At 53.2% G+C, this 19,634-nt stretch overlaps 1 protein-coding gene across 1 annotated transcript; it reads left to right on the forward strand.

The window, feature by feature from the left end:
- Positions 1–5,702: 5,702 nt before the first annotated feature.
- Positions 5,703–8,084, forward strand: SOX17 (SRY-box transcription factor 17). The gene is made up of 2 exons (XM_032609365.1): positions 5,703–6,194; positions 6,780–8,084. The coding sequence occupies exons 1-2, from the start codon at positions 5,888–5,890 to the stop codon at positions 7,697–7,699; spliced, it is 1,227 nt and encodes a 408-aa protein (XP_032465256.1). The 5' UTR covers positions 5,703–5,887; the 3' UTR covers positions 7,700–8,084.
- The last annotated feature ends 11,550 nt before the right edge of the window (positions 8,085–19,634 follow it).

A 19,634-nucleotide genomic window follows, 5' to 3' on the forward strand; every position in this document is an offset into this window, starting at 1 on the left:
TGCTGGCTTTATTGGGTTCCTACAAACCCCTTCAGGTCCTTCACTGGTTACAGACATGGCATGGAAAGAAATTCAAAACAAGGCCCATCCGTGTTAACAGCAAGGGCAAACAGGTGATGCAAGCATCCTGGTCATCTGACCTCAAGCAGGTGACCTATTATTTCTCAGTTTCAATCTCCTCTTCTGAAAAATGGGGATAATAACAAAAGCTGCCCTGCCTACCACCAGGGCTGTCCTGAAGCTCTGACGAGTTAACGTACATGAAACTGCTTTGTAAACTGTAATCTATGAGTACAAACAAATTACTACTAAAGGTTTTGTTTTTGAAAAGTCCCCCAAAGATAGAAAATTATTTATGCATATAGCCACAAGAAAAAAATTCCATGTGCATTCTTGGCATGGACTTCCATGCTGAGTGGGTTCAGAAAAGCCAGAGGACTCGAGTTAAACCTCAGAAGAGGAGACATTTCAGGGCTTAGTGCCTGGACACTGAACCTCTGGGGAAGGAGAGGATGAGAGAGAATAGGGTAGGTCTGAAGTCTGATGACCGCATGTCTACACAGATGTGTCTTAGATGAGAACAGTCTTTACTGAGGTTTATGGAGATAATTCTTAGCGCCTTGCCACCAAAGAAGATGACCCCATGACCGGCTCAAAGACAACCATTATAGTACCCCTGAGCATTTATTACATGCCAATGGACTGTGTGTGCTCGAGGATATAAAGAGGCTGTTAAGGGCGGGGAAAGATAAATCAGGAGATTGGGATTGACATGTACACACTACTGTATATAGAAGAGATAATCAACAAGGACCTACTGTGTAGCACAGGGAACGCTACTCAGTACTCTGTAATGACCTATATGGGAAAAGAATCTAAAAGAGTGGATATATGTATGTGTATAACTGATTCAGTTTGCTGTACAGCAGAAACTGACACAACATGTAAATCAACTGTATTTCAATAAAATAAATAAATAAAATAAAGAGGCTGTTCAAGAGTGTTGACAAAGTTGTTGGCAAGGTTAAGAAATGGGCATAGAAGAAAATTCAGGTAACAGAGGACAACCAAACACTGACTGCAGAGGAATCCAGCAAGGATTCCTAATATGTTCTCTCCTGTTTAGAAACCTTGGAAGCCAACTAGGGTACCATTTCAAAATCTGATATGCTTGTGGTTCAAGTTGCACAGAAAGGTGGATAATGAGTGTGTCAGGAGTGGCCTGTCCTGTGACCCATTCACTTTGATCATTTCCATGATCACAGAATGCACACCTTGCCCTAACCAACCACCTGGCAAAATCCAGCCCTGCTGACAAGAGAAACTTGGCAAGCCAGAGTTTCCAGGGTAGAAAGGCCACCTATTACAGTACTTCTACTAGAAAAAAATATCTCAGAGCGCTTGGCCTACTGATGTCAGGATCACCTTTACTTGCCAGGAACAAATGATTGCGGTACAGAGGGCCTAGAACCCCCGGCTGGACGTGAATCAATCAGAGAGGAAGGCTAATGGTACCGCGCTGTGCATTCCTCCGACGCAGGGGCCGTGTCTGCTCCCCTCTGGGGGGGACTGCAAGTGTTCGGCTCACAACGGACATGTTGCTGATAAGACTGTATGCTTAGTTGACGACACAACTCTACAACGAAAGCCCTGGCCTCTTCTGGGTGCGAGGAAGGTGGGAAGGTCGGAAGAAGTGGGTGCACAGAAGCCGCTATTGAAATTCCCTTTAGAGTTGAGAGGCCGAGATGGAGGGGACGAGCAAGCCAGTGTGTGGCTGTAATCTGTCCTGGGGACGAGCTGGGCTGCCTTTCCTTAACCCCCAACGCCCTCTCACCTCAGAAGTCTGAGGTTCCCTACGTCGGGGAATAAAGGGAAGGAGCCAACACTCCAACCCCGGGACCCGAGCTGGGGCGGGAGACGGGTGCAGAATGTAAGAAACACCCCCGCGGACTAGTTTCTGAGCAGGAAAGTGGACCGGGAACAGCGCACTTCCTGCTTCGCCTGTGCAAACCCCAGGCGGAGCCGAGCGGGAACAGGGTTACGGTCGAGGAGTCGCCGGCTGCCAGGGCGGGGTTCGGGGCGGCCTCGAGGGGGTCCGCGGACCAGGGCGAGAGGCCGGGGCGGGATGCAGGCGGAGGGCGTGGGAGAGGGCGTGGGAGCAGAACGCACGCCTCCCATCCTCGTGCCCAGCGAGCGTCCCCAAAGACACTCTCGGCCCCGCGGGAGAGGCGGGTGCCCCGAGGGGCAGCGTCGCACTCCAGATGCGGGGTCCGCGGGGCTCCGACCCTCGGGGGCCTCCCGGGCCGGAGCCGGCGACCGCGATCTCTCGGGCCCTCCTTCCTCCCCACCTCTCCCATCCCGCCCGCGACTTTGGACCTCGCATCCCGGACCCGCGGGGGACCGGCGCGGGGACGGGAAGGAAACGCGCGAGGTACGCAGAGCCGGCCCGCGGCCCTACCTGGGCGGTGCGGAGCCCCGGGCGCGCTGCGTGCCGCGCGCCGCCTTCCGCTCGGCTCCCGGAGGCCGCCGCGGGCGCGCGACTTACAAACGCAAAGGCCTTATTATTGTTCTCTGTTCCGGGGATACCATTGTCTGTCCGTTCCCGGCGTCGGCGGCGCGCGCTCCCTCCCCGCTCCCGCGCACTAGCTCTCCGCAGGCGACCCGGATCTGACCCGGTGCCCACGGCCTTCCCCGGCCGCCGGAGTGTCCTTCGTCCGGCTCCCGCTTCCCGAGCATCGAAACACAAAAGCCTGCCGGAAACCCCCGGCCTGTGCCTGGTCACTCAGGGGTCCGAGCCGCGGCTCGCCACCTACCCGGGTTCATTTCTGCGCCCGCCGGCCACGGGCCCCGAGGGGCAACGGGCACGGCCTCGTGCCGCGCTAGTCGCGTCCTCGCCCAGCCCTTGGGCCTCGGGTCTGGCCTGGGGACCGGGCGTGCCACTAGTAGCCAGGAGCCCAGAGTTCTCGGTCCGTGCACTGCGGGCGCGCCCGGCCGGCCGCGTGTACACGGCTCTTCCTCGCGCACTTGTTTGCCCCCCTCCCCCCGCGTAAATCTCTCGTGATGAGAAAAGCAAGGCTCGCCGGAAGCCACTCCGGATGTTTGCTGCTTTTCATGTGGCATTTGTGGCTGGCTCTGATAACGGCCCGAGCTCGACTTCCAACACCGCGTTTAGTAAAGGGACCGAAATAGAAGAGTCCACACACTGCGCAGACCGGTCTGCGGCGCCACCAGCCCCAACACGCTCCCCCCAAATCTATGACAAGTGAAGGATCAGAAGAGATTAGATACAGGCAACGGTATAGTATAGAAGGGCCTAGTCTTGGAAAGGCACCACAATTCCTTCCTATAAATAGAAGTAAATTGCTACTTTTTAACTTCCAGGGAGGGTGTTATAAGCAGTAGGGGGAGGGGCGCTAAAATCTGTAGCTCCAGCTCCATCCTATGGACCCTGTGCTCTCACTTGAATTCTCAGTATCTTACCCAAGAAAAGTCAGTTGTTAGTCTCCAGAACAAGTGCAAATAATAATGGGGAAAACTGCCCCCCCCGCGTTTTTTTCCCCATCACTTTCTCGACCCTTGTGGCACCTCTCTCTGCAATGAGGTTCCGAGGAGGTACACGAGGATGAAGAAAGTGTACAAGGGTAAATCCGTGCATGTACATTTTTTGGACTCACACGTGGATTGTATTTCCTGCACCCTATGTTATGTTTTTATGGAATTAGTCATATAGATTCATCTAGACAGATAAAATGTATTCTCGAACAGGGATTATTTTTGTTTGGTTTTCAATCTCTACTCTGAGAAAACTCCCATTTGTTCATAGAAACTTTCACGCTGATAGAAAGTCCTGCTTTGAGATCTCTGAGAAGACATTACTTTGCAGCAAAGTTAGAGAACATCACCAAGAAAACAAGGAGCCAGGCGCCGCGTGATAAACTTGTTCTCTCTACTTCTATAGTTTCCTTATCAGATAACCAGCTGTAATGCAGTCTTGCTTAATTTTCAAGCCCGTATTTTTCTTTTTCAGAAAAATAAACTCTTAAAGGAAAAGTACGTAATCAGTTAAATGTGTTTAAGATTATCAACTGCTTCAAAACCACCAATTAAAAATAACACCTCTCTATTATTTCCTTAAGCAGATTACTTTTTAAATTCTTGTCTGAACCTCAGCGACCCAGGAACTAGAACCACTTTCTGGCCGCTGAAGGTGAGGGAGGGCAGCCAACGTCACAGATCCTCACGGAGTTCAAGCTGGCTTAAAACAAGCGTGCAGAAGTTCTTTGGAGAAATAGCAAAGTCAGAGAAACCGAAGGCCAAGTGTTTTCAAAGCTTCTGTTTCTTTGTTTTTATGAATGCCACTAACAAGCGGACTTGATAGATTACTTGTCCCTGTCATATCACACTAGAAGCTGCAGCATTTACCTCCCAGATCCCGGCTGTAAGCCCTAGTTTCTCATCACCCCTTCACAGTAAACAAAGTCTGTTGTAGAGAATGATATATTGGTTTCTTTGCAAAGTTATCTAATTATGCAGGAATGGCCGTGTCCGTTGCTGTAGAAAACAACGCAACACACAAACAAGTACACGAATACAACAGCTTGGCTTAAAGGTTAAGAGCTCCAAGTCTGAGGGCAGACTACTGGAGATGAATTCCACTTGCTGTGATCTCGGACGAGGTCCTTAACCTCTCCGTGCCCCAGTTTCCTCTCCTGTAAGATATAATAGCCTCTACCTCATAGGGTTATAAGGATAAACTAGTTTGCTGACGTTTGGAGGGATGGTGTGCTGTACATAAGAACAATATAAGAGCTTGTTTACAAATCCCACGCAGAAGGTTTCTCAGATTGATACAGAAGTTTAACGGTCATTCAGATTTTCATTGCAGTCTAGAGAAACATAGAGGAATCCCCCAGTCATCTGTGAGGGTCACCACCTCAAGGTGACCCTCCAAGCTACAGTTATTTCGCTCCTCAGGTGTTGCTTTCTTTCCTCTAATCGGCAGGCATTTAGATAAATATCACTGCTGTCTTTACCACATTTTAGAAATCAAAACTAAGCCTTGCCTCTTTTACTGAACACATATGAGAAAACTTTGTTTACTGTACATTTCACGTACAAATTGTCAAGGGTTGGTTCGTCTTTTTTGGGTAAACGTTTTCATTTCTTCGGAATGACGTTTGTAATCTTGTTTTAGAAAGTAGAATTTACCTCGGACATAGCATTTTGAGTATAGTACAACAAGCACGTTGAATCCTTGGGAAGAGAAAGTATTTTGCAATTTTAAGACGTCCGTAGGTCTCTCGGAAGAAGGCTAGGTCACCCACCGCTGAAACACCCTCAGCTCCTGGTTTAGTGGATGCTTCGTGTGTTGATCCGAACTGCCGGGACCAAGTGCACCTGTGCAGCAGTGCGATCAGCACCCGGGAAAGTTTTTCAGAAGTCCCTCTTCCCGGGTCGGAGAGGACGTGGCGCCTAAGCCCGGCTCCAGCCAGCTTTCCCGGGGGCAGGTGTAGCCCTGGGCGCGGGGTCGGCGCGGGGGAGGGGAAAGGGCGGGCTTGGGGTTGAGCTGGGACTTGGGACTTGGGCGGCGAGCTGGGCGTGGGCCTAGAGACGCCGGCCCGGCCCGCCCCCGTCGCTCTATTGGCCACGTCTGTGCAGAAAAGGCCCCGCGGCCTAGGGGCGCCCGCAGTGTCACTGGGCCGGCGGGGACGCTAGCTGCGCCGGGGCTGCGATCTGCCAGGGACGCCGGCGGCGGGGTCGGGCCGGGGGGCGCGAGCGGCCCGCGGGGCATCTCCCTCTCTCGCTCCCCACCCCCTCCCTCCCCCCGGTCGGGGGAGGCGGCGTGTCCGGCGGAGGGGCGCGGGGCGCGGGGCAGGGCTGGAGCGCCATGAGCAGCCCGGATGCGGGGTACGCCAGTGACGAGCAGAGCCAGCCCCGGAGCGCGCTGCCCGCCGTGATGGCCGGGCTGGGCCCCTGCCCCTGGGCCGAGTCGCTGAGTCCCCTCGGGGACATGAAGATGAAGGGCGAGGCGGCGGCGAGCAGCGGGGCGCCGGCCGGGACGGCGGGCCGAGCCAAGGGCGAGTCTCGCATCCGGCGGCCGATGAACGCCTTCATGGTGTGGGCGAAGGACGAACGCAAGCGCCTGGCGCAGCAGAACCCGGACCTGCACAACGCCGAGCTGAGCAAGATGCTGGGTGAGTCCGAGTTCGGGACCCAGAGAGTGCGAATCGTGGAGCCGCTTCCTTGAGTCTCACGGGGTGTGGGCCTCGCGCCGGAGGAGGCTGGGGGTGCGCGGCCGCCACGTCCTTCCCTGGGGCCCTCGGTCCCTTCCCGCTTCCCGCTCTCCGAGTCTCCGAACGGCTTTGGGCCTCGGCGCCCGGCTTCCCCGTGTGGCCGGGGCGCGGGCCCAGCGGCCCCGGGAGGCGGCTTCCCCGCGCGTCGGAGTGGCGGCGAGGGTACCCTGGCGCGGACCTGGCTTGGTCGCGCCTGTCCCCCCGACTCCTTGCCCGGGTGGGGACGCTCTCGGTTCCTCGGACGACCGCGAGCGGTTGAGCGGGAAGCCGCTTCCAGGAGGCGTCAGGAAGGCACCGAGGCCTCGCGTCTTCCTCGAGTGCTCGGCCTCCGCGGGCCCAGCGTTCACCTTCACCTGGACCCCTTCCCCTCCCTGCCCGGGCTGCACAATCCGAGGTCGGAGGCGAGGGCGGTGGGACCAGCTGGGGCCCGGGAGCGGGGCTCCGACCCTAAGCCCGCGCGCCTCTCCACCTCCCGCGGTCCCGCAGGCAAGTCATGGAAGGCGCTGACGCTGGCGGAGAAGCGGCCCTTCGTGGAGGAGGCCGAGCGGCTGCGCGTGCAGCACATGCAGGACCACCCGAACTACAAGTACCGGCCGCGGCGGCGCAAGCAGGTGAAGCGGCTGAAGCGGGTGGAGGGCGGCTTCCTGCACGGCCTCGCCGAGCCGCCGGCGGCCGCGCTGGGCCCCGAGGGCGGCCGCGTGGCCATGGACGGCCTGGGCCTGCCCTTCCCCGAGCAGGGCTTCCCCGCGGGCCCGCCGCTGCTGCCCCCGCACATGGGCGGCCACTACCGCGACTGCCAGGCTCTGGGCGCGCCCCCGCTCGACGGCTACCCGTTGCCCACGCCAGACACGTCCCCGCTGGACGGCGTTGAGCCCGACCCCGCCTTCTTCGCCGCGCCGCTGCCTGGGGACTGTCCGGCCGCCGGACCCTACAGCTACGCGCAGGCCGCGGACTACGCGGGGCCCCCGGAGCCGCCCGCCGCCGGGCCCCTGCACGCCCGGCTCGGCCCGGAGCCCGCGGGCCCCGCGATGCCGGGCCTCCTGGCGCCCCCCAGCGCCCTGCACATGTACTACGGCGCGATGGGCTCGCCGGCGGCGGCGGGCGGCGGGCGCGGCTTCCAGATGCCACCGCAGCCGCCCCCGCCGGGCCCGGGGCAGCCGTCGCCGCCGCCCGAGGCGCTGCCCTGCCGGGACGGCGCGGACCCAGGCCAGCCGGCCGAGCTCCTCGGGGAGGTGGACCGCACGGAATTCGAACAGTACCTGCACTTTGTGTGCAAGCCCGAGATGGGGCTCCCCTACCAGGGACACGACTCCGGCGTGAATCTGGCGGACAGCCACGGGGCCATCTCCTCGGTGGTGTCCGACGCCAGCTCCGCGGTGTACTACTGCAACTACCCCGACGTCTGACGGGTCCCTTCCGACCCAGCCTGCAGGCCAGAAGCACAAACAGTGTTACACACTTCCTGGAGGAGCTAAGGAAATCCTCAGCCTCATGTCGTGTCATGTTGTTTTGAAGTTGCCTTGGCGTATAATTTATGGTAATTTATTTTGTCTGCCACTCGAACACTTGGGGGGAGAAAAATGTTGAGGTGGTGTTTGAAGATTGGTTCAGACACTTGTTTCCCACAGTTGCGTTGTCAAAACCCCACTTCCGAGTTCAAGTTCACCAGTTTTCAGTGGGTCCCGGAACAACTCGCTCCGTTTCCCGAAGCTTTATTGATCTAAGAAATTTTATCCCGGGTGTGTTTTTTCAATCTTAAAAATAAATAAATAAATAAAATCTGGAATCCTACTTTTTCACTCTGCTGGCGCCTCTGTCACAAAAGCCAATTTCTGAGATCACTGTTAAGTATTTAATATAATTAGAAATATTTTAATGATGACACTAAATATATAGTCACTGTAAATTTCTCATTCTCCTGTAATAGTAGACTTGAATGCCTTGGAGGAGAAGCCCTCAGATGAACATTTGGGCGTCCCAGGTTGTCTTTGCTAGGGGAAAAAAAACCTCACAGAATGAGCCTGCTGTGCATTTCAAGTGACCCTCCTTCTACAAAGTAATGGTGAATCGTAACACTCTAAATATTTAAAATTTTAGTGTATCACTTTCTAAATCCGAGGAGAACATCCAGGTAATTTCGGTTTTCTTGTTGAATCTTGAGATCTGACTAAAGAGGCTTTTGGATTGTCTTTTTTTCTTGTCTGTATTTCACCAAGAGTCTTTAAGCTCCCTCTCAACACTGAACTCGCCAATCATCACACATCTACACCTTGGGAAGTAGTGTTGCTGGGTTAAAAATAATTGGAAGGAGTCACAGGAACTAATCAAAATAAAATGTGCATTGTGACCTCAACTGTTATGAAACTTAGCAGCTATCATTTCAATGTGATATTTTGTATAAACTGCGTACAGGGTCCACTGCAGGTCCTGGCACCAGCAGTTCTTAAGCTTGGGGTGGGGGTGGGGGGGATCCAGGGATGATTTGCAGGCAGTGTGCTTTACAAATGCAGCTATAGCTGCAGTCCTAGGCCATCACTATCCTGCCCTTACAGGGAAGAAACTGAGTCACAGGTTGTGAAGCAGGTCAGCCTTGCTCGCTGCTGCAGCGCTAATTGCTGTGGCCCTTCCCATCACACTTTGCAGATGAGACATAAATGGATGGGTACAGACGACCTGTAATGGGCATTTCTTGTGCCAGGTGTTTCATCAGTGCCATTTTGTACTGAATTTGAGCCTGATCGAGCCTGCGAGATTAGGTGCAATTCTCCCCGTTTTGCGAGTGAGGCAAGGAGGCACGGAGCCCTCACCTGCCGTGTACATGGTGAAAGCTTGGTGTTGCAAGTTCTGGCAACATATTCGTTCACATTGGTTTTCCTTTGTGCAGGGTGTACCTGTGGGCACTGGGAGAGCTTGCATTCTGGTGGTGAGAAACTGTCTCATTTTCCATGTTGATAAATGCTATAGAGAAAAGGAAGGGGTAGGAAGATGGCTTAAAGCATTTATCTTGAGGGTTATCTGAGCTGACATGGTTGGCTGGATTCTCTTGAAGAATGACAGGGCGTGTGTTTTTTACAAAGGGTTCTGGGGTGTTAGGAATGTTCGGGATGAAGGTTTCGGTGAGGAAAGTTAAGTCTATTTTGTTAGGCGTAACAGAGGTTACCTTAAACATTTGAAATGAAAACGTTCACTCCAGGTTCTGGCTATCTCCAATCCAGTTTGTTTGCCTCTGGTACCCTAGCCTTTTCCATTCTTTCTTCCTCTGACCCCAGACAGGTTCTGCTTCCTACATTCCTGGTGGATAAAGTGAGCAGAGGTACCTCACTCGGGTTCAAGGCTGTGTCACCAGTTCAGATCACACCAGGCATTTTAGTGCATACTTGGTTGGCCCAAGGAGACTCAGTTGTATCCTTTGCTGCTGCCTCTCAACAAAGTTTAGAAGATATGGATTTCCCCAGTGGTCCAGTGGTTAAGACTCCGCGCTTCCACTGCAGGGGGCACAGGTTCGATACCTGGTCGGGGAAGTTCTGAGTGCCGGTGCAGTGCGGCCAAAAATAATTCAGAAGATACACAGGGTAAAGAGGAAAGGAGAAAAGAAAGTGCTTGGGGGAAGAAGTCCTGTGACGTTACATTCTTAACTGCTCACCAGGGACCTGTCAAATAATGAGGGAAAGTAAGAGCTAAAATTGTTCAGCATTTCCAATGCCTTTAACCCCCAGTGGAGGGAAATTAGTCCTCACGATAATTCTTGGAGGCAGAGGCATGTCATCCATCCCTTGTTTTTCCCCAAGCAGACTCAGGTGAAGCGACCTCAGGTACCAGCTAGTGACTGATTTTTGGTTTACCTTGGAAACAAATACATAAAAGACCCCCCCCCCGAACCCCCCCCCCCCCCCCCCCCCCCCCGTCTCTACTTCTGAGATACTTTAGAAGTATGTCGGGAGGTAGAAATCAGGGCAGCTCTCCTGAGTTGTAAGCACTCTTAGTTGTCATGCTTATTTGACTTCGCCTTAGATGATAGTCTACGGAAAGCTAGGAATGCCCTCCCAGGGAGCACACACACACGCCCATGTGCAATGTTTTAGACATAGTTTTAGGCAGTTCATGGCTCCTCATAACTCATCCAAAGTTTGTAGGAATCCGAAGCCCGCAGGTTTAGAAGCGCTGATGGAGAAGGTTTGTTGGGAAGCATGGCACCCAAGCATTGTAGCAAAAAGGTAGTTTCCCTTTATTTGAAAACACAAAGGGACATCTCAAGAATCCTCTCACGTTACTGAGTTGAATCAAGGAACGCAGGGTTGCGTCCCTCTCACAAAGGCAACTGTGATGCCCTGCCAGATGAAGACACGGTCTTTCCCCTTTGTGCAGTGTGGTGGGTGGTGGCTTATCTCCCTACCTTGGGTATTTACATCCTTGTATCAACTCCTCCCACACTTAATCTGGGTTGGACTTGCTACTCTAACCCAATAGAATGCAATCGAAGTGAGGCTGTGCAGGCAACCAGGACCAACCCTCAGGAAGCCTAGGCAGAGTCTCTTTCTTGTACTCCCAAGAGCCCTGAGCCACTGTATAGGAAGTCCAGCTACCAAGGTGGTGAGACCACGTGCAGAGACCACGCGGAGCGGAGAGACCACTCGCCGGCCTGCGAAGGGAGGGCTCCCATCTGCGACCATCCTGTCGACTGGAACGCAGGAGAGGCCAGAAGAACAGATGCCCAGACGAGCACAGGCAATTCACAGGTGGGAGAGATTAAAAAAAAAAAAAAGTTGTTGTAAACCGGGAAGTACTAGGGAGCTTTGTTAACTCAGCAACAGGTTATTGACATGGGTTTTATCCTAAATGACCCTTTCTTATTTTGAAGTATAGGAACGTGGGCACTGGCGGGAAAATCAGGAAAAGCGTTTTGGGTCCTGTCAAATATATCAATAGTTTTAAAGTGAGGGACAGAATGTCAAACTTGACTCAGGTTGGACGACTGTGGTGTCACCAGATGCGTAGACTCCTCTCCTCAAGCAGACGTGGATGAAGTGACCACAGGTACCAGCTGGTGACTGATCTTGTAAAAGGATTAAATTTCTCTCAATTTTTAATGGTTTTCTTTTGGGCACAAATACATAAAGGATACACTGCTTCCCCTGCTCCCTCCCACCCCATCTTTACTTCGGAGGTACCTGAGAAGTGTGTCACGAGGCAGGAATCCAACCATTTCATGGGCTGAGATATCCAGGTTGGGTGCCAGCAGAGAGTCTACACACCTTTGAGGGACCCAGAAAAAGAAGACGGTATTTTCTTTCCCACCGAGATACTGCCTGATCTCTATTAAAGCTACCAGGGCAGGTCTGATAAGCTACAAATAAACGTGTAAGCTCCTTATACAGGCAGCTAGGAGACAATATCCCACTGAAACCATTTCCCTTACCTCTTATTCTTATCTCAGAAGATGACTGCGCCTTTCATCTGAATCACACTGCAAAAGACTTCAGCTTCTTCTGTACATTTATGCTGATGTCAGGAAAAGCACATACAAGCGAAAGGAATTCAGAGAAAATGGAGTGGGTGCTATGAACCAAAAGGTATCATCGCTGTCTGACGTCCTTAAATGTCCCATTTCATTTTGTTTTTAATACTCAGAACTGTGCCGGTCACATAATAGATGTTCAACATTCCCTTCCTCCTATTCCCCTTTGATTTGTTTTGACAACAGGGGCTGGCTGAGAGAGATTTTACATCCATTATTTTAGCGTAGATTTTTTTTCTTCCTGCTTACGAGGTGCTTCCTTCTGAATCCCGAATATTCATTCATCTGAGAAAAAGTGGCTTTGGTGTCCCTGACCACCCAGGTGGAGTAGGATGTGGAATGTTCTGCTCCTTCCTCCACGGGATGAACCTGTGGCCTAAAGAACATTCCTTGGGTCCCCTGACCTGGGATGAAGCTGCATCTCCTTAATTTTTCACTGTAACACCTACCCCGACCTTCCCTCTAGTGAGAAAGTTGCGTGCTTTCTCCTGACTCATTAGCTTCGCGTGAATCAATTTGCACTGTCCCCCTTACACCAACACTGAACCCTCACCACTGGCAATTCTCCCAGCTTTATTCAAGATTCTGGATATTAAAAATTCTTAGGGCAGTACCAAATAGTATTTAAATAATAAAGCAATACTTCTTAGCAAAATATAAAATTTCTTAGCCCTAGTATACAGCAAGCGCTAAAGAAGTTGTTGCTACTATATTAATAATGTTCTTTAATGTAAACGTTCTCTGAAGCTTAGGTCCAAACAACAGTTTGGTTGAATAAAAGAAAAAAAATTTTAATCTTCTTCTTGCTGAAGACAGTTTAGCTTTGAGGATCTTCTTTCCACTTTAGCCAAAGTCTCGAACGTTTGGTCAGGGTCGAAATCATAACAAGTATTCCCCAAGGGGATATTGATCAAAAAGATGATCTGTGAAGTAACACTCTGTGTGGAGATTCAGATGAGTATCAATAAGTTGCAGTAGCCTTGCTCTGGACCCCGTTTTCTACAGGGTCATGGGCAGTGCCCCCGCACATACCTGATCTCTTGTTAGGCAAGGAAAAGAATGGTTAGCAGTGTTCTGGTTTGTTTGATTCCTGTGGTCACAAGGAGTGCCCCCGGGGCAAGGACTGTCTCTTCACTTTGTGTCACCTGACCTGGCACCCGGTAAGTGCTCAGAAATGGACTGAGTAACTGACTTGGTACCTCAGTTGAAAACCTCAGTTTTCCGAAGGAACTGGGAGTTCCTGCTTTGTCGCTCTTCTACTTGAGACAGTCCCCAGTGGCTAGAACTCCTTCCTCTTGAATATGTGTCAGGACAGCAGACTCAACACAGAGCATACGCTATTGGAGCAGAGCAGAGAATGGCTGAATACGCGGTAGTGTTCTAAAAGGAGAAGACTCTACACTTTGAGTCAGAAGTTCCCCCTGGCTCAGCACCAGATTTTTGTGAGTTTGGAAAAGGCACTAATCTTTTCTGGTCTCTGGTCTGCTCATCTGTAAAAAGTAGGGAGAGTGATAAAAGCCCTGTCTCCCTCATTGGATCTTGTAGCGATGAATGAGATGGTGTTTAAGGATGGCTTCAGGGCCACAGGAAGCGCTCTCTTCTCTCTCCCCTCTCGACCTTTTGATTTTATGTATCTCTGTCTTTCCTAGCAGACTTGGGGGATTTAATTTCGTTATTCCACTGGGAAAGAGAAACAACAGTGACTCGCTTCCCCTCGTGCTTTTGCTTAGTGGATGGAGAATTTCCCAGTCTTTTAAGTTTGCCCATATGAGCTGGAAACCTAGACCATCTGTGTTTCACTCCAAGCTTTGGGCAGCTCAGCCTCTCTGATTATAAAATGAGAATAGAAATAATTGTCACTTGAAGAAGAGCTTCATATAGAATGCCTCAATTCACATGAACTCCCATTTGGCATGAAAATCTCAAGGTCTTTATAAAGGGACAGTTCACTGGGACATACTGAGCTCAATGTCAAGTCTGCTAATACTCACCTTTTTCCCACCAATCATAGTTTCTCAAGTCCTGAATCACATTTCCATGTCATTTACTTTTTAAGGACTGAACAGGGTTGGAATTCTTGAGGATGAATAAGACAGAGTGGAATGGGGGAGGGCCGCACATGAAGAAATAAATTCTGGCTTTCAGCAGTTCCAAGTAATGTTGAAACTTCATACCCGGGACTTTGAATCACTCACTCTTCAGAAGTTATTTCCCCAGGGCAGTGGTGGAGGGGGTGAAGAGAAGAAAATTCTGACACAGCCATGAAATGAAGAGACAGTTTTATAGTTGTTCCCTACACAGTGGATTCTTCTGCTTATTTTAAGAAATCTGTCTGGATGTTTGAAAACAATACTTGGGGTCGTAGGTGCACACACATACACCAAGAATATGAAACTGCAGAGGGAGGCTACAGGAGGGAGAAATAAAATAGAAAATCAAGTTCGTTGTTTCAGTAGAAGGATTGTGGGTATGGGAAGTGTATAGTTTTATTTATTCGTTTAAAATAATTTAAAAATTTAAAATGATGTGCATGCTTACAAAAAAAAAAAAAGAACACAACAACAACAGCAAAGCAACATTACAGAGGGGCTTGTAATAGAAACTAAGAGCCGTAGGAAGGTCTCGTCCCTCCCCAGCCCCCCTTCCACGTGTTAGTCAATCCCCCTGCCCCTCTTTTGCTTGAAATGGGCTTTACCTACACTAATAACTGTTCCTCCGGCGGTTCATTAATTAACATGCCTGCGAGGCTCATTCCTTGTTTATCCGTATTAGACCCTGACTTCCTGCTATAATAGCCAAGTACGTCCTGCATTCCTCCGAACATAACGATAGTTACTGCCTTATTTCCATTTCTTATACTGATTACCGCTGCCTTCTAAAGTACTGGGATAACACACCCTTTTCCTTGTTTCATCGCAAAGGCTGGGAGTCTTGACTCCCCACTGTGAAATGTGCGGATACCGGTGCCCCCATCTCTCCCAGGAGCTCCCCTCTCTCCGGCGGAGGTGGATATTTTGGGATAAAGTTTCTGGGTGTGGCGGGGGAAGGGAGCAGAGGGAATAGTGATGCACGTGTTATTACAAGGCACAGCGTCCGCTTCACGGCATTTCAATCAATCCCAGGCAATCAGGACTGCGTCCCACCGTGGTTGTGATTTTTAGGTTCGGTCTCTTCTTACACCCATTAGGAAAGAGAAGTAGTGTCCCTAAACCTTTACACAAAGAAAAAATAAGATCGTGTCAAGGGGCAAACCCTAAGCTCGGCTGTTGGTTTCCACGCCCACCTCCACCCTCCGCCGCGCGCGGGTCTAGGTCCCGGGAGGCTGCGGCGAGTCCCTCCCGCGCGTGCGTCTCCGGGCCCAGAAGGCGCTGGAAGACGAGGGCGCCGCGCTCCCCTCGCCGGGAACCGCGCTCCGGCTGCTACTAATTCAGGGGAGCATGTCAACCAGACTCTGCAGTGACTTGCAACTTAGAAGGTAAAAGCTCTTAGGTTTGGTGCGGGTGGAGGAGAGCACGGCCACCCTGGTGACCGGGACAGAAAGACCGCGACGTCGTGCGCTCGCGTCGAGGCGTTTCGCGCCCGTGGCTTTGCGCCCCGGTGCCCGCCCAGCGCCGGTGTGCGCGGCCCGGGACGAATCGGGCTCGAAGGGTTTCCCTTTTGTATCGTTCAGGAGAGGGCCTGCCGCGCGGGGACCTCAGAAGGTCCAAACGTGACGTCCGGGACTGACTCTCCTCCGAGGCGGGGAGGCATTTGGGTCTCGGCCTGTGACCTTCTGCCGAGGGGAAAGTAAACCCGTAACCGTGCGCCGCGCCCTAGTGAGCTGTGGCCGCGCGTCGCGGTGCCCGGCGCCCGGGTTCTCGGCCTCGCGGGTGCAGCCGGCGGCGGCAGCAGGGGTTCTCGAAGGGCCACGTCTGTGCGATAAAGGCCCCCAGGCCTGGGGGCATCCGCGGTGTCACTGGGCCGGCGGGGGCGCTGGCTTCGCCGCGGGCTGGGGCCGAGGGACGGGGTCGGCCGGGGGGCGCGAGCGGCCCGCGGGGCATCTCCCTCCCCACCCCCTCCCCCCGGTCAGGGGCGGCGAGGCGGCGTGTCCGGCGGAGGGTCGCGGGGCGCCGGGCAGGACTGGAGTGCCATGAGCAGCCCGGAAGCGGGGTACGCCAGTGTCGAGCAGAGCCAGCCCCGGAGCGCGCTGCCCGCCGTGACCGCCAGACTGAGCCTCCTTGGGGACGTGAAGGTGAGGGGCGAGGCGGCGGCGGGCGGCGGGACGCCGTCCTGGGGCCTCGGGCCGAGCTGAGGGCGAGTCTCCATCCGGCATCTTCGAGGTGTGGCTAAGGCGGAGCGCGGGCTGCTGGCGCGGGGCCCCGGGCCCGCAGGACACGGAGCTGCGCCGGCCGCCCGGGGAGGCGCCGGGAACGCAGGAGGGAGCGAGGGGAGCGGGCTTCTTCGGGGGGAAGGCCGGGCTCGGAGAAATCCGCGTGGGTTGACCACCGCTTGGGTCCGTGGCTCTACCTCTGAGAACTCGCCTGTACCGCGAATTTTACACGTAGGGAAACAACTGGCAGGTGCAGAATCGTCTTGGAGGCGCGAGATGAAATTAGGCCCAAGATCAAACTGTTCACCATCTCCAGGTGTGCGTGAGAAAGAATACAAAATTCTGCGGTCTTGGGAAAGGTTTTAAAGGTGTCCTCTAATCAGGCAAAGATTCTGTAAAAAAGAAAACTCGAACGCTCTTATTCCAAGTTTTCAAACAGGGAGCTGATTATTTTTTCAGGGAAGAAATTTAGAGACTTAGATAAAACTGCTGATCATTAACAAAGCTGGAAATGCATTCAACAGTCCCTTTCAGAAAAATGTGCAAAGCTTTAAACTTCAAGTGATACAGGCTTCTGTCTTGAGGTCTTTTTTCGATGCTGAAGTTGGTGTTTGAAAAGCCAGGAGACGTGGCCTCTAGTTGTGAGGAGTTCCAGCTCGTTCTGCTTTCAGTCTTTCCAAGTTGAGGGAGAGTTGGCTTTTTTTTTTTTTTTAAGAAGGAATAAAATGGCCAGGCTTTATTTTCATCTTACCAATGCAAAATCATTTGTCTTCTGCGTAAATAGCATCATTAACAATTTTAATTTCCTGGGCTTCCCTGGTGGCGCAGTGGTTGAGAGTCCGCCTGCCGATGCAGGGGACATGGGTTCGTGCCCCGGTCTGGGAAGATCCCACATGCCGCGGAGCGGCTGGGCCCGTGAGCCGTGGCCGCTGAGCCTGTGCGTCCGGAGCCTGTGCTCCGCAACGGGAGAGGCCACAACAGTGAGAGGCCCGCGTACTGCAAATAATAATAATTTCCTCTTTTTTTCATAAAAATATTTAAGTAGAAAATCAAGGGAAAACTAGTGACCGCTTCCCAGTCCTCTTTTCCCTTGCCCTCGTTTTCTCTGCATACACAATCATAAAGACACGTAGGGTTTCCTCTCCCCTCCACCCCCACTAGTGGGATCACATTTTCCCTACTAGTCTGCAGCTTGCCTTTTCAGATTTATTTATGTATGGTGTTCTTGTGTTCCTAGAAACTGAACCTCTGTTTACCTGGTTGGTGGTCTTCTCCGCTCTTCTGCGGGGTCAGGCCCACTTGTCCCGTCTTCAGTCCCATGTAAGTTTGTATGTTGGCTAATCCTTTAATGTACAATTACAGTCCTAAGGCTCCCTCACACTCATGCAAAGACTGAGTTTGTGAACCTGAACGGAGAGGACCTGCATTTAAAATAGAGCGACCCGGTGGGAGAGCACATCTCACCCGAGACGAAAGAGGTAGAAACCGTGCGCGTCCTAAGTGCAATCTTTAACAGGACCGGTTCTTTCCGTATCGGATCCCAGGGGTGCTGGCAGCCCAGCGGTGGATAGAAAACCCCGCCGGCGGTCCTCGCTCCTGGTCACCGTCCCTAAGTTGCCCGTCTTTCTGGGGCAGGGGTTGGCCTGCCGGGGGGCTTCGTTGGCTCTTCCAGGACCCTAGTATCTCCGGACTGGGCCCGCGTCCCGTGAAGCCGATTCGGTCGGGGTGGGTGAAATCGGCCGCAGCACACTCTGGCTGGAGGAGTCCTGGTGTTCCTGGTCAGGCAAAATGGTTAATATTAACCTCCACACGGTCTTCACTCGGATGATGGAGTGTGCGGGGCGCCGCTTTGCCGGCCTCCCGCCGGCTCGAGGGAGGGCCGCGCTCTGAGGGTCCGGGAGCGACTCGTTCCGCAGCTATAGGCGGGCGCGGGCGGAGGGGCGGCCTTCCTGGAGGAGGCGGCGCTGCGCTGGGCCCTGCAGGACCGGCCGTGCGACGGGACCGATCCCCCCGTCCCTGTCAGGCTCTGGGCGCAACCCCCGCTCGACGGCTACCCGCTGCCCACGCCCGACACGTTCCCGCTGGACGGCGAGGAGCCCGACCCCGCCTTCTTCGCCACGCCGCTGCCCGGGGACCGTCCGGCCGCCGGGCCCCTGCACCCCCGGCGGGGCCCGGAGCCCGCGCGCCCCGCGGTGCCGGGGGGCCTCCTGGCGCCCCCCAGCGTCCCGCACACGAACTACGGCGCGATGGGCTCCGGATGCCGCTGCAGCCGCCCCCACCCGAGGCTCTGCCCTGAGGGACCGCGCGGGCAGAGCCCACAGAATCCCCGCGGAGCGCTCAGCTGCGGTGCTGGCTTGAAGGCCTGGGCTCTGTCCTCGGAGTTCCGTTGCCATCACCGTGAACCATAACCGTCACAGTCTATGAAAGTTTCCTGTCTTTCTCAGGATGAACATTCCGGTAAGAACAACGGTTGACACTGTTACCATCTCAAAGGAGGCGGTGCAAGATGTGCTCCGCTTCAATGTATGTACAGCCCACCTTTCCCCATTTTCTGTATATGCACCTTATTCTGACCTGAAAGTGTGATTATTTTTATAAAGTGAAAAATTAATGAACCGGGGTAGAAAGCACTTTTTTCTTCGAAAGTTATCCCAGTTGGTTTTAAACATTTAACATTTATTGTGTATCTTCTGCATTTCAAATCACTGTTCCTAGACTTCTGGGTTATTGACACCTGTACATTTGTAAACGAAGCTTAGAAAGATTCTCCGTATATGGAGATTTTATATTCTTCCGCACAATTAAGTTGCGTCTGTGTCAGTCGGGGTCCCCCAGGAGACAGATGGCATAATTCAAATGCTGAATGGACAAAGGTCAAGGAGCAAACAGAGCGTTTATATAGGGGACTCCGCGGAGACTCTGGCAGCTTCCTAAGCCAGGCAGTAGCTCAGAGCGTCATCCATCAGCTGTGCCTGGCAAGAGGGAGAGGCAGTTACTGGAGCCCAGGGTACTGGTAGCCTTAGGGGTCCTGCCAGCCAGCGGCTCAGGCTTGGGGAAGACGAATGAAGCTATGTCAGTTAGAGCCCAGCGGGCTGGGGCCAGAAAATAGATCCTGGAAAAAAATCCCGTTGCTCTCCTGACTTTCTGATAGTACCTCTCCTTGGCCAGACCTAACTACAGAACTAGAGGACAGGGGGGCCTGTGGATGCTGCCACGGGGAGGCGGGTGGGGACCACGTCTCCTGGGGTAGAAAAAGTCCAGGCTTTCCTAGAATCAGCTCCACACAAGGGAGTTCAGCACAGCACTTCAGACTAAAGTGGATAAAACTGACTGCCATACTGTGTGTGTGAAATGTAACGGATGGCAGGAAGGAATCTCAGCTAGCTGCTGCCCTTCTCAACCTCGGGAATCCCAGGTCATGATGGGGAGGGAGACCCCCGGTGGAGTGCAGGTGAAGCCATCGCCATGGGGATAGAGCAGGGCCACGAGGGAACCCACGTTCCAGGTGACAGTACTG

The sequence above is a fragment of the Phocoena sinus genome, chromosome 17, assembly GCF_008692025.1.
Source record: "Phocoena sinus isolate mPhoSin1 chromosome 17, mPhoSin1.pri, whole genome shotgun sequence".
NCBI lineage: Eukaryota > Metazoa > Chordata > Mammalia > Artiodactyla > Phocoenidae > Phocoena > Phocoena sinus.